Source organism: Chanos chanos, chromosome 15 (genome assembly GCF_902362185.1).
Source record: "Chanos chanos chromosome 15, fChaCha1.1, whole genome shotgun sequence".
Classification (NCBI taxonomy): Eukaryota; Metazoa; Chordata; class Actinopteri; order Gonorynchiformes; family Chanidae; genus Chanos; species Chanos chanos.
This window is the reverse complement of record NC_044509.1, coordinates 12727265-12741754: the sequence shown is the minus strand read 5'-3', so window position 1 is coordinate 12741754 and position 14490 is coordinate 12727265. Positions and strand designations below refer to the sequence as shown.

Below are 14490 nucleotides of genomic sequence, written 5' to 3'. Positions count from 1 at the left end.
CACCAATATTATTTCTATGTCCTTTGTTTCACCTATTTGGAGAGGTTACTGTATACATAATAGTTTTAAATCCGTTGGTTGAAACCCCAGTGTGGCTGCAGAGCAGCCATAAATAGGAATGAATGAATTGCATGTGGAACACAAGAGGGATTTGTTGACCTTGTCTAAGCAGCTCCTGCTGCCTAGAGATTGGATGCAAACTGAGAGATCTCCACAAAATGGGTTTTTTTTTTCCTCATTGTATAGAGTGAACAGTTATATTCTTTTCACACCAGCATGTGTTGAAAAACCCCGCCTATTTTCTATATTCATTAAAAATGATGTAAGAAATTGTATTCTTATCCTTTCCAATTTTTTTAGTGTCACCAGTTTATTGGCCAAGAACCAAATGTGTCTTTTGTATGCTTCTCTGACATAAATAAAGTTGTTCGAATTCTTTATCCATTGTGGCTGAGTTTTTTTTTTCTTTTCTCTTTTTTCCCCTTTTGTCCCATTGTCCTCATCACGTTTTGAAGGAACTGCATCAACAGTTTAACTCAGGTTTTACATTCAGTAAAACACACACTCTATATATTGTAGTGTAATAACACTTTATTGACAAGCGGGGTGGTATGGAAATGGCACAGGGGAGACATTCATGTGGACAGTGATTAAACATGGGGGGGGGGGGGGGGGGGGGGGGGGGGGGGGATTGTTCACTCCTGCTCTTTGTCCTCTCCGTGGGTGATGACGTAGCAGAGGTTTTTGTAGTCCAGATTGCCAGCGACGTCAAGGGGGAAGTTTGTGAACATTTGGTTCACCTGTAGGGTTCGGGGTGAAGTTTTAAAACGAATTTAAGGACACGACAAAGAAACCTTGTTCCTCTCTTCCAGCCTTAAGCTCTGTGTCTACGTTACATATGTTGTCTACATATGGGTTGATGTTGTAAAGGTCATGTAAAGACATAACTTAGGCCTGAAAATAGTCCTGTTGTATGACCTTGTAACGTAATATTTCCAGATATTCTCTGGATCCCATAGCAACCTATTATATAGTCTCTGAGTACCAGTGAATTTGAATGATAGTAAAATATGAGACATTTAATGTGAGCTGCTTGTGGTTTTTCACTTTTTTTTTTTAAGTGTTGTAGAGTGCGTGGACTGATCACTGGCAAGCAGATAGACCAATCTAAAGTACACACTGCCTTAAAGCAAGAAGACATATGTTACCTCTGCTTCTGAGAACTTGTCTGCTTGTGACATTAGGTGATATTTGATTCTGGAAAGGAAAGGAAAACAGACTTTAGCAGACTTAGCAATGAGGTCAGATTTACAATCAACTGTTTGGAAAGGACCTTTTTTTCACGAGCAGAATCAGAATAATAATGTTTAACACACACACACACACACACACATGCAGGCACATACGCACACACACACACACGCACATGCACACATTTAAATACTCCTAGAATAAGTCCTGACTCACTGGCTCGTATTGCTTTGCTCCACTGGATTATTCGGTGTAATTATGCATTACAGTGTAATAGAACAATAATTAATTGGTTTAGCATCATTTGGAGGGCCAGTAACAAATTGAAAAAAAAGGGCCTTACTCTTCCCCTTTGAGGATGCCTGTGCCCTCAGGATCGAAAATCTTGAAGGCGTTGAGGATGGTCTCCTCAGGGTCTGTACCTGTAGGGGAGAAATAATTGTTACCATGGTTGCAGTGAAGAAAAAATGTACTTTAAAATGTAACTCAATGGGCACATTTAAACTCTGTGGTCTGGATTTGGTTGTGGAATATAGACTGAAGGCTCAGGTCTCCACATACAGTGATCTTCTGTTTCCAGTTGCATTATCCATAAAGTCATAGTGACCATCATTGACTTAGTGTCCTGGTTGGGGTTGTTGACTTGGATTCGGTATCAGTTGTCTAAACCATACCTTTAAGCTTCTCTCCAAACATGGTGAGGAATACGGTGAAGTTAATGGGGCCGGAGGCTTCCTTCAGCATCTCGTCCAGCTCATCGTTGCCCACGTTGAGACGCCCTAAAAAGACACGGGTGCTGATGATGTCATCGATCCAGGAATAGATCATGATCTAAGCTGGTAAAATGAGCCGTACTCACAAATTACAAAGAGAGTGTGTGAGAGCTCTAATGTGTTTGGCTTAATGCGACACCCAGCCCCATTGTAAAAGAGGCTCTTTTTGCTTTTAATTGATCGAAAAGCATTTCACGAGGATAAACACCCACCGGAGTCGGAGACAGGATAACAAACAAGCAAAGTCTCCTCAAAGCCGAGAGGATTTACGCCACCAGTAGCACTCAGCGAGAATCTACTCACCCAAAGCCGCAAACGTATCCCTCAGGTCATTCTTGTCAATGAAGCCATCTCTATTCTGGTCCATGATAGTGAAAGCCTAGGGAAACGATGTGGATACAGCGAAAATATAAATCTGGTTTCATTCTCTTGGCGTATGGTTATAGGGAGAACTTGCAGCATCAGGGTCTGGAATTTATTTTAGCTTTTAGTGTGCGTGCGATTTTTTTCTAAACTTATACAGCGACCAGTCAAAATATTTGCAACGCGTTATTGATACGACAGGTGCAAATCATCCGAACACGTGTGTAAGGACGTTAATGAGCCTCTGAACATGTGTGTTGGACGTTAATAAGTCTGACTCTTTTTCTCCTCACCTCTTTGAACTCCTGGATCTGTGACTGCTCAAACATGCTGAACACATTGGAGCTGGCAGCTTCCTTCTTCTTGGCTTTCTTTGGTGCCTGAGATACAGAAACAGACACTGTGAACATGTGTAAATATCTTTAACTTTTTCCCTGACACATCTTGTATTTCATTAAAACAGTGGATGGAGTCTTGCAGGCTTTAAGGGCATTAGCTCATATTTTACTTTCGCGGTGAGTCTAAGAAACACTGATAGAGGGTTGCTGGCTAAAAGAATTCTGGATCACCGAGACAAACTTTGACGTAATATTCAGAGCAAACGATGAGGTGGTTTAGGCAAAGATTTTTGCAATTTAAGAAACTGATCTCTTCTATTCATCTTGGAACTGTTCCAGAAAATGTAATAATTATTATTTTCCATAGTTTATATTGGTTGACATGGTTGTTTGATGGTTGATATTCCAAAACTCAAGCGTTTCCCTGTTTTTTTTTAAGTCATGTTGTGTTAGTATGGAGAAATTTTTCTTCCTGAAAAAAAAAATACTGTTAGGAATGTTAGGAATCTAAGAAACATTCAAGGACAGCTGAAAAATGTAATCGTTTGACACCTCACTGATGTGTGAAATCAGTTCTAGACTTTGACAAGTCTAGTATTGGAATTTGAATGACATTTCCTAATAAGACAAGGATCATATTACGAAGAGAACAGCAGAATTTCAAAAGCTTATCGATAGCTGTTGAAATCTTCAAGTGTGTGGAATGAGCCGTCACTTTTGTTAGCTCTGACATGATGTGTCAAAAATTACTGGAAGTTCCAACACGTTTGTTCATTCTTTAATCCCATGGTGACATTTGCAAGTAGAGAGAATTTTTTTTTTGTTGCATTAACCGTGATGTCTCATCATTTCTCAAATATATATTTGTTGAATAAGTAATCCATGTGATTCATACATCGGAACTTGCAGGGTGGATTTTCACAGGCAATTTAGTGAACGTAGCTTGAATGTTTTGGCAGCTGGCTAGCTTTGAGTTTCACAAACAGTTAAGTATGCAGTATAAATGAAACTATGATATCAGGTCATGATGATACCTGGGCATTGAATATTGTAAAAACACTACAGCCAGCAGTTTCGTATTCAAATGTTTTATGACCATATAATCCTGTATAATACCTGGACAACATTTCTCATCACCCCAATTACTAATGGGGCGCATTGCAAAAAATCTGTTGATTGTAGTATTGACTTCAATACCTATATAACACTAAATATTTTCCCTGAAAAAAGAAAGTACTTGTATTCGTAAAACATCAAAAACATATTTTCTGTTTACTATGAAGTCAAACAAACGGATTATATTTCAGCATCTCAGATTTATAGTTATTGGTTATTTATACTTCTTTATGGTAATCCTGTCATCCAAAACCAACTGTTTGTGTTTCTACCTCAGCTTCATGTCATATTCTCCATAACTAAGAGATATCATGCATCTGAAGACCATTAATCCATCATGTTTTTTCACTAGGGTTTCCATTTTGCCTGGGTATCAGAGAACACTTAGAGGAGAGACAGTATGTATTCTCAACAGGCTGACGAGAACAAGATTATTTAGCATCATAAGTCATCCTCAATCATACGTGCCAAAGAAAAGCAACAAATATTCAGGCCTACCATGATGGAGAGCTTCTCGTCCCGTTCCTGTTCACAAACTCCTGGGAGGACGCTTAAAATCAATGCTTTCGGGTTATATATTGTCGCAGCTGGCTTGGCCCGGCCACCTGTTCTATGTTTAGACAAAAGGAGGGGATACAACAGAGGCATGCCTGCCATATAGAGATTCACTCTGTCCTATTGTAATGGGGCTGATGCTGGCTAATCTGGGCTGGCTTTGAAGGGGCTTCTATCTTAGGCGTCCTAAGACCAGGCAGAGTGTTCAAACTCAGGCCTCGTCCACAGGATAACGGTTTGCTTAGATTACAGCGCGAATCCATCAAGCTTTGCACGTCTACATCCTTGGTAATTTGTTGACGCCAAGTCTCCAGGATAGAGATTACTCTGCAAATGAATTGATGCCCTCGTTACATCTGCGGCCAGAAAGGTCATCCAGAACAGCTGAAGTAACTTTTCAGCTGGACAGAGAATAAACCGGGTGGATGGACTGGAAAGATTTTTAATGCATTCCCAATAGAAAAGTCATAACACACTTAGTGAGACTCAATACCAGTATTACAGCGCTAGGGGCTTTTTTATACAGACAGCTGATTTCATCACTTTTAACTCTTTCAAAAGGAGCAAACCCTCCTTGCTCTCAGATGGTGTTACATTCCCAAAGTTACATTCCCAAAATTAGCTTTAGGAAAATCATTCCTCCCCAAAACGTCACCACTGTACATAAGGTAACATGAAACTTAGAGAACTAAATGAGTTGAAGAAAGAAAGATAGAAAAGAAAGAAGAATTTGGGACCCCTTCAAAATCATACCCAAATCATATAGTGTTCATGATCACATGAAGCAGCCATCCATGCACATGGAGAGCTATCACATCTACTGACTTCAGTCAAACTTGGGGCTTCAGTTTGAAATGTTTCTTGCTTTGAAATTTTGTTCTACATTGTCTTCCATTGTCTGAGGCAAACAAACGGTTTGACAAAGACCACTCCCAACTTCAGATGAAGCAAGAATAGATCGCAGGCTGCTGTTGCCTTATTTAAATGTGTTCTTTTAAAAACACCCAAGTAATGCTCTGTCAAGCAGTGGTAACTCATCTTTCCTGCCATACAAAAAGACGTCAGGGCGGCAGTTGGGGGTTGGAAAAGCTTCTTTTAGCCACAGCCTTCTGGATTCTTAGGAGAACAATAGGTCGTATTACTACGGAGAACAATTACAGACAACTATGTCTGGAATGTTCCGCTGATCCTCCACCTGGCTTGGTGGGCAGCGAACGGTTTATGTGGTTGGCTGCAAATGGTTGTGCCCATGTTAGGTGTGTAACAAACAGGTGGTCTGGCGAGAAGTCAAGGTCTGCTCTTGAAAACCGTAACAATGAAACAAGCGATGTGGATCTTGCCAGGGCAAATGATAGCTTCCTACAACTGGTCTGGGTTGCCAGTTACCTCAGTCTCTCTCATATAGTCACCACACCGATTACAGAGCATCGCCCACCAGTCCTGTCAATGGGTCTTGTCCTTCCCTCCCTGAATTTATTGCATTGAACGGCACCCAATCCTACCATTTATGACTCCAGTGACTCCCCATCTGTCATCTGGTCTCTAAAAGGTTGGGTGTATTTGTTTTGTATCATGGGTAGAGATTTTTTTTTTTCTTTTTTTGTGCTGGTAATGTGTCCAAACTTGTGTAAATTCTGCCTACACAACAAGCTGACACTTTTACTGTTTGGGAGAGTTTAGGTTGATGAAGTAAATTCATTAATACCTCCATGTCATTAAGGGCTGGGTGAGATTCGATGACATCGTTCTAACATGTTGCAAATTTCAAACAAGAGCTACATTCTGTCACACCCTGCTGACTCCTCTCTCTCAGGATAGTTCCATGTAAGTTTCAACTCAGTTTAGTTCCAGTGAAAAAATGCAACAGTTTTGGCTTTTGTCAGCCTTGCACTCAGATAAACTTGATTAACTGAATATGGTTATACTTTAGCTCCCACTGTGCAGACAGAACCGGGGCTTTTCTAAAGAACGGAATTTCTGTGTGTCATACCACAGAACGGTGATTAAGGTATAAATAAATGTGCTGTGCTTTCAAAAAGAATCCACTGTAATGTTTCGCTGTATTATTTTATTTCTTAAATTAATAAATGAAAGTGTTATATTTAAGCAATAAATAAATAAATGCGTTCAGAAAGTGTTATTAGGATTCAAAGCCTGTTCAGGAAATTGACAGTTGCCCTAAAAATTTAATTTTAAAGTTCAAATAGAAAAACAAAATTACGGAGATCAAGTATATACATCAAGATAGTAAAGAGATTGTACTAATGCTTGTACTGTTGCCTTCAGGGTAAAAAATAACAATAAGTATCCTTAATGTTTTATTTGTTAAAGGATAGAGCCCAGAAGCACACTTCTACCCATGGAACATGGAATAAAATCTCACTACTGTGACAACTCTTTGCCATACCTGGTGACACAATTTCATACCAAGGACCTCAGGGCGAGTATGTTTTCACATTTTTAAGAATGTAGCTTTCAGGAGCTGTATTTGAGTGGTCTGAGCATCTATAAGGGTTTTTGAACGTTCGGTGTGTGATATTTGATGTCCCTTTTGCCCCTTTCCTGTGAGTGACAGAATCAGCCCTTTCCAGCCCCAGCCAGGAATGACAGACCGATCATATAAAACAGAAAAATTCCATTATCTGTCACTCGATTACTACTGAATTAGAAAAAAGGAGCATACATGGGTTGCTACAAAGCACTGTGAGATATTATACAGTGAGACAACATACTGCATTATAAGGGCTTTAAAAGTACAAAGTGTGTCAAAAACACAGCTTATTATTATTATTATTTTTTTTTTTTTTTTACAGCAGTTACTTTCATAAATACATATACTTTATAAATGTCAGAAACACTTTTATACTTTTATAGTATCAGCTTTTCTTGCAAATATGTCCATGTAATAACATGTAAGGAATGACTTTCTGCTTTGTCCTTACGTCACATTATTCCTCTACTGTTGTCTTATCTTTTAAAAGGAGCTTTGACCCATCAAATAAAAAAAAGGTAGTCATTCTAATATTTCTGTTTCTGATATATGTCTTGAGGTAAAAGGTTGGAGTTGTTTTCATGGATTAGAGCAGATGAGATTTGTGATTGAACTGTCTTGTTGTGGACTATACGTTAACTGTTTCTGGTGGGTGGTCTTTGTGTGTGGACTCACTGTTTTTTCTTCACCTGCAGATGGAGCAGTTTACACAGGCAATCATGTCTATTCTGTTCATAGGACATGGTGTATTTACAGACAAGAAAAAAGGGGGTTGGAAGATTTCAGGTTTGTATTCATTAACTGTGTCTTAGATTAACTCCACAACTACCCACCTTAAAAATCCCCATGTAAGAAATCTTTACAAACGCACTGAACTCTGACCCCAACACGCAGTATTTGATGAAAATTCCCCCTTTAGAGACCACCCAAAATGGAACACACCCACCCATACACATGCGTTCATGCACAATACACACACACACACACACCCACACACACACACACAGAGACGGGCACAAATGAATGAGAAAAGAAAAGCACTCCATTTAGCCATGCTTTGCCTCCCCTTTATCTTCGTTTCCAATGTCTTTGCATCTCCATAATTAAAATTTAATTCACCATGCTGTCTTTTTAAATGAGGACTAGTCTTGAGGGAGACCTTATTTGATTAAAAAAAGAGATGGGGAGTGGCAGGAGTTTTCCACAGATTAGTATAAGGAGAAGACAGCCTTCTAATTGGACTCCCTGGAGGTGTGCGGCCTGCCTCAGCAGAGAGCACAGGGCAGAGGCAGCTGAAGCTCTGGTGGGGCTTGAAAAAAACAAATTGCCAGTGGGACCAGTTCTCTACAAGCTCCCATACCCCCCCCCTCCAGAGCGCAGATGGGAGGAGCAGTGATGTGGTACTCGGGGACCTCTTAATATCCCATCCCCTCACGCTACAGCATGCAGGGTCTCCCAGCACGACTGAGCCCTGCGCACAGCGAATGCCCCCCTGAGGAATTGCTCTGATTCCGAAGGGGATTCTCCAGAGAGACGTCGCTGCCATTCACCTGACGTACTATTATCATATTACACGCTGCATGTATGGTTTTATCGCTCTGTTCATAGACCAGTTGGTTTCATCTGGAACCGTTTTTTTTTGTTTGTTTGTTTTTGGTTCTTTTTCTTTTTTCTATCAGTTATGTAATTATCTTTGTGAACAAATGTCTAGGTTGGCATGTGCTGTCAGCTCTTGTCTTATATAAAAAGACTGATGTAGAACGTTTCTCAGTCTGTCACGGAACATGTAAGTTTTTCTCTCAACCTTTCATTCTACCTCTCCCATTCATGTTATTTGACTTGACAGCTCTCTCTCTCTTTCTCTCTCTCTCTCTCTCTCTCTCCTGACACTTACCCCGCTCTAAACTGTGATGCTCTCCCATTTTTAAAAAAGTGCGTGACAGTCGGTTTGCGAAGGGCTTGTTATATTGCGAGGGGTGGAGGGGGAGAGGAAGGGGGGGGGGGTTCTCCCAAAGCACAAAACTGCTTGTAATTCTATTGCATTCATATGCATCATTGCCTTCACATCGCTGGTGATGAGACCCAGATTGGGTGTGCTGTGAATTGAGTGTTGCCTGTAAGTGGAGGTGGGGGGTGGGGGGCGTTGGTAACAGATGTTTAAAAGGGAAAGAAGCACTAAAAAGCACATGCACGGTTCGCCATGTCCTGAATAATATTCAGGTAACGAAATACAGAGGTGAACTGAAAAATCCTCTCACAGTTAACACTCACATGTGTTGTGCGTTCAAGTATTAAATACACAAAAAAAGGAAAAACTGATTTACCTTTCTGGCCTTATTACCCATCCATCATACCACCCCACCCACTGCCAGGATGATCTATAAATGGCTTAAACCGAGACGGCAGAAAAATTCCTAGTAAACAGCAAAGTGAACTACTCTGGATTAGGCACATGTTTTCTCAGTACGAGAAGGTGTTCAATGGAAGCATTCATTAAAAGCAGGGTTTTTGGTAACTTAATTTTCAGCTCTGAGGCAAAAATATGTGTGCTGGACTAAATATTAAACGCATATTCCACACGTACAATATCAGCAGAATACGGGTACATTTTTCATCGCTGTTTTACAAGCAGTGATTAATTTGGAGTTTTTTTATATTTGGACAAGCACAATCTTGAGAAAATGTGTGTGTGCGTGGGGGGCCGAGGGTTTGGGGAGGGGGGGGGGGGTGGGGTGGGGTGTGGAGGTTATTTCTCCTGTGTGTAAATTCTCATGTATCACCACAAACACTAATGTGTTAAAATCTCACGTTCCCTCAAGCGTCATGGCCTGTAAACAACTGAGACCATTTGGCCCACGAATTTAAGCTGTAGGAATAATACATACTGTTATCCAATGTGATCACAATTACATTGCATGTTAAAGGTAGCGACATGGTGTAGCACCGTGTGAACACATTATTTGTTCTATGTAGCTTTACATACAAGATACAAGGCACTAAACATCCTATCTGATAGATTTAAATAGGCCTAATTATTTTAGACAGGCAATCCCACTAATGTCTAGCTGTTCATAAAAGAGTGCCAACAATGGGAGTATAAACAAATAACACATGGCTTTAATAAAACAACAATTTGTTTGTTGTATCAGCAACGTATTATTGTAAGACAACACTATTTAAAGAAACGTCCTCAGTCCGCTGCTCTATCCGTCATAAAATAATATATAATTTGTGCTCAGGAAACCTAATTTAGTCTTTAAAAGTAAGAATTTAGCGTCACGAATAACGAAGAATGAATATATCGCCAAGTTATTAACTTTTGCCCTTGACCGTTAGTAGGTCTACACCACCATGCGCATTCCATTGGCAGACGTTGTAATTTCTTGTATTGTTTAGTGCCAACCTATGGGGGCGCTGCTCACCAAGTTCAACTATTACTACAGCTTTCAGAAAATTTTTTTTTACCCAAACTAATTAATACAGAAACTGTCTTCGATGTTTTGGGTATTGTTTAGGTGGTAGAAACTGCCTACGCTTGTCTTATCATTACATCTTATAATTATTTTAACAGTCAGTGGTTGTAGAACCTTTTACCGTCGATGCAAAAAGTCGTATTAGTAAGGATAAACAGAATAAATACTGAGGAATTGCTGTAACCTCAAAAATATTGAAATAACACTGGCACGCAATTAAGTTCACTTGTTTTGAAAGATCTGTTATGATTTACAGCATTTAGCTGTCTGGAGCAAAGAAAGTCACGTAGAATCATAGCGTCAAACGATCGATTTCAGTGCTATTATGTTAACACGATGACAAGGAATTATATCAACCATTATATCCATGCAACACCAAACACCAGAACACATAAATCAATTAAAATAACATGTACGCGTCCGCATGAACACTGCACTCAGTCGAGATATGTCTTTGTTGTAATTCATTAAGGGACATGATGAGTATCAATTATGAGTGTGGGGTACGCAGTTAAAACGTTGAAATAGTACAAAAGTATCCAAGGATGATTCGAACTTCAAAACAAGCGCGTGGGCTAGTGGGAATTCCACCCCGTGTTTTCGCAGTTTATGAACTTGCGACTAGGCGCTCAATAATTCTATTCAGTAGCCATATTCAATATATCACAGGTTCCTGTTCAATAACTCCATTCCGCGCCGCTGTTCAATAAGCGATGGCCCTGTTCAATTGCTCCGCTCCGTGTTTTGCGCGCGCTCCCCCTCCTTTCCTCTGAACTCCAGCCCCTCGTTCTCTCTCTATCAGCCTTTCATTCCGTCTCAATATGTCTCAAGATGGCGGCCAATGCGGGATCGATGTTTCAATATTGGAAGCGCTTTGATTTACAGCAGCTGCAGGTCAGCCCTTTTCCCTTGAGTTGCAGAGCGTTCTATGACTGGTGTGAGGAAAACCTTTGCTGAGTTGTGGCTTCGCTCTTGAGCCCCTCTTTGCCGGTATTTATGCAGCCGCTTTTGGAGCTTCCCTTTCCCATTGATTAAAAGAGGCTCTCTCGTTGATCGGAAATTGATCCTCTTTGTTCAATTCCCATCGATCAGCCATCAGGACCATGGGGATGCTGCTACCTTGGCAATTGGGGACCAATGGCAGCCCAACAGGCAGTTGAGGAGTACTTGGTGACTATACTATTAATTTAACACTTTTGGTATTGCGAGAAAGATAGTGAGCTTAGTTGGAATAATTTTGTTTAAGAGAATAAGTGCGCATGCTATCTTGCGCCCTCGCTGGTGGCGCTGTGGTGACTGGTACAGCATCGCAAAGTGGACCTGTCTGACTTTGTTTCCACTTTTTGGTTTAGTATTAACGGAGAATGTTGAGATCTTGTATCCAAATATTTTCAGCTATGGGAGCTGTATGTTTTGCTTGTCATCTAAGATAGTTTGACAGTTTTGTTCTGAAGTATTGTTCTGTCTGCGGTCGAGTTTTCGTAGTGATGGAGTTTGGAGAACTTGGTGCCACACTTGTGTTGTGGCAGTGAGGAATTTTCATCAAAAATTAAGCCACTTGAGTGAAAACGGCAGAGACGTTGTGTGGTTTTTAAAATCGTTTTAGAGATGAAAAATTAAGATTAATCAATTAACCTAAATTTAATGTACACCGCGCACCCAACATAACAGATTTGGAGAGTAGAGACGCAGTAGGTATATTAAGTTATACTGCACTGTTGTTCACCCTTTTGTACCAGCTACTCAATATAAGTTGATCGTTCCAACCGCAGTATTGGATATGTTGGTGTTCTATCGCTTACTGTTAAACGGTTTAGTATGATTTACCAGACAAACTGTCCGCTTGAGTTATTTGTGAATTCGAACTAACTGAATATTAGAACGACTGGACAGAAGTACCGTTCTGTTATGATATGTTTTAATTGCCTAGTTGACATTGTCGAAGTGCTTTGTATAATTTCAACATTGCTTTGATTACAGGATTAGTGCAAGAGGTTTTCTACAGAGGTGAGAAGTACTTCACTAATATGAAAACCGTGGCTGTTTATCCACTGGGCTGCTGACTGCGCGAAACGATTACTTAATAACCATTTTCATTAACCGATGAAAATGTGGACATTGGACTGTGTTTAAAGAGGTGTTATCTTAACAAAAAGATGCTCTCAAACCGTTGCAACAGAATTCGTTCTCCTCTGACGCATGATAAAATGTACAAGGTTGTTTTGGTATTTATATAAAGTGCTTTCGCTCATAAACTAGTTTTACCACGTAAGCTTGTTTTGTTGCTTAGATAGAACTACAGATTAAGGGCGTAAAAAAATATATTGGATGTTTTGATGAGCTACACAGTGACCGAATGGCAGTACTAAAGTTCACATTCCAGCTGAAGGAGTACGGATGCATCGTCTCAATAGAGCTGTTAGCGTTAGTTTTTTGTTTGCTTGTTTCTTAAAAATAAAGATGTATATTTAGCGATTGTCACATGAAATCTGACAGATCGGTGATGGTGTAACGGTTTAATTTCATATCTCAGTGTTTCTTAAACTAATATTTTACTCAGCCTGAAGTACTCTGGAAGGCGATTTAAGTCCCTAGAGTTAATATTACTGTCTCTTGAAGGAGCCTTGAAAGCCGTTCGTTCGTTTTACAATGTGTTTACTGTTTAAAAAATGTAGCCTACTCTCCTGTTAGCCCCGAAAACTAACTATCTATATCCGTTGTTTCTAACTGGGGAAAAATGTTGTGCAGCGACCGCATATTTAGGGATGCGAGACAAAATAGCAGAAAAGGTAACGATGTGTTTTATTTAAGCACGCAAATTTACATTGTAGTTGAACGGCGATATTTTGAAGTTTCTGCAATCTTTTCATAAAGAATCCACTGTTTGTTCTTTTTAAACACAAGCAAAGATTTAAGCATCTAGCCTGGTTTTATTGCGGAGTGAAACGTAAGCTAACCGCTTTTTCTACCTGCCTTGCTCTTGTTCATTTTGAAAACGTCACAAGAATTTCTTTATCTTCTCAGCAAGATTTACCTCAATTTTTTAATGAGGGACTCTTTTTTTAGTCATAATACTTCACGAAAGACCCCTTTGGAAAGTAGCTTCTTTTTCCATATTTGCAGCAGTCTTGCCCTGATATGTATCATTTTGCTTTTGTAGGTTTATTCCATGGTGTTTTTTAAACCTGTAAATCATTGTCTGCATTGTCGGTCGTGTCGCACGTTATGTTGTCCGCGTAGAGTACGTGAATTTATAGAAATAAATAAATAACAATTGCTGGACTTGGGCTTTTACAGGTTTATCATTACAATAAATATTTCTATGCAGTGAGTCCTGCACCCACAGTGTTAAAGTCCTGGTAAAGTCTACACCTTCTTAAACGATGTGCTTTTTCCTCCCTTTCTGTGGTGGCTGCATGTGAAAATAACATCAATTTAAGTGTTTTATTTCTCTTATCTACACATCATATTCCACATTTTTAGGTCAAATTAGATGTTTTGGAAAATTGTTGAAAAAACAACACAAGACTAACATTTGGATAAGACTCCGCCCCTTAGAGATGGAACTTAAAAGGATAGATGTCTACCCGCTTTGCATTGTTAGATCCGGTTATTTACACTATAGACAGAGAGTGTACTTAAAGTCATGCCACACTTTCAACAGGATGTAGGTCGCATCTCTGACTGGGCTACTTAAGGTCATTTACCCTTTTTTTTTTTTTCCCCCCCTGAATTTACCCTGGTGCATGTCTGACTCTGTCACTTGAGTCATAGTTATAGTGAAACGTTAACTTCCATTCCGGTTTCAGATCCGCAGGTTTTATGCCTCACAGAGATTTCTCCACTTTGCTCCCTTTATTTTCCCGTTTAACCTGACAGGACACTTGGTCCCAGCTAATGAGAAACATCAACATAACATGAAGCAGACACTATTTGTTTCTCAGGAGAGGTGCTGTGTTAGGTCTGCTTCAAAAGTAATCGCTTACCATTCAGGCCAGAAATAGCCACGTTTTGTTTAGTTTGTTCAATTTCTATGCCTTTTACTAGATGGCTATGGTGTCCTTGGCATTTCAAGTGAGTTTCAAGGTTTGTCTCTCTTGAATACTAACGTTTATCTTACCACTGTGTCA

At 39.8% G+C, this 14490-nt stretch overlaps 2 protein-coding genes across 2 annotated transcripts in view; one reads left to right on the top strand and one right to left on the bottom strand.

The window, feature by feature from the left end:
- Positions 1-695: 695 nt before the first annotated feature.
- On the bottom strand, positions 696-2731 carry myl10 (myosin, light chain 10, regulatory). The gene is made up of 6 exons (XM_030792343.1): positions 2681-2731; positions 2328-2403; positions 1926-2030; positions 1595-1673; positions 1209-1257; positions 696-800 (listed from the first exon to the last, which is right to left on the bottom strand). Exons 1-6 carry the CDS (start codon positions 2714-2716, stop codon positions 696-698), a joined length of 450 nt encoding a protein of 149 aa, XP_030648203.1. The 5' UTR covers positions 2717-2731.
- Positions 2732-11191: 8460 nt separating this feature from the next.
- cux1a (cut-like homeobox 1a) overlaps positions 11192-14490 on the top strand; it is an 86519-nt gene continuing 83220 nt past the window's right edge. Inside the window, exon 1 of the mRNA XM_030792703.1 lies at positions 11192-11254. Coding sequence (XP_030648563.1) covers positions 11192-11254 — 63 coding nt within the window. The remainder of the gene's footprint in view (positions 11255-14490) is intronic.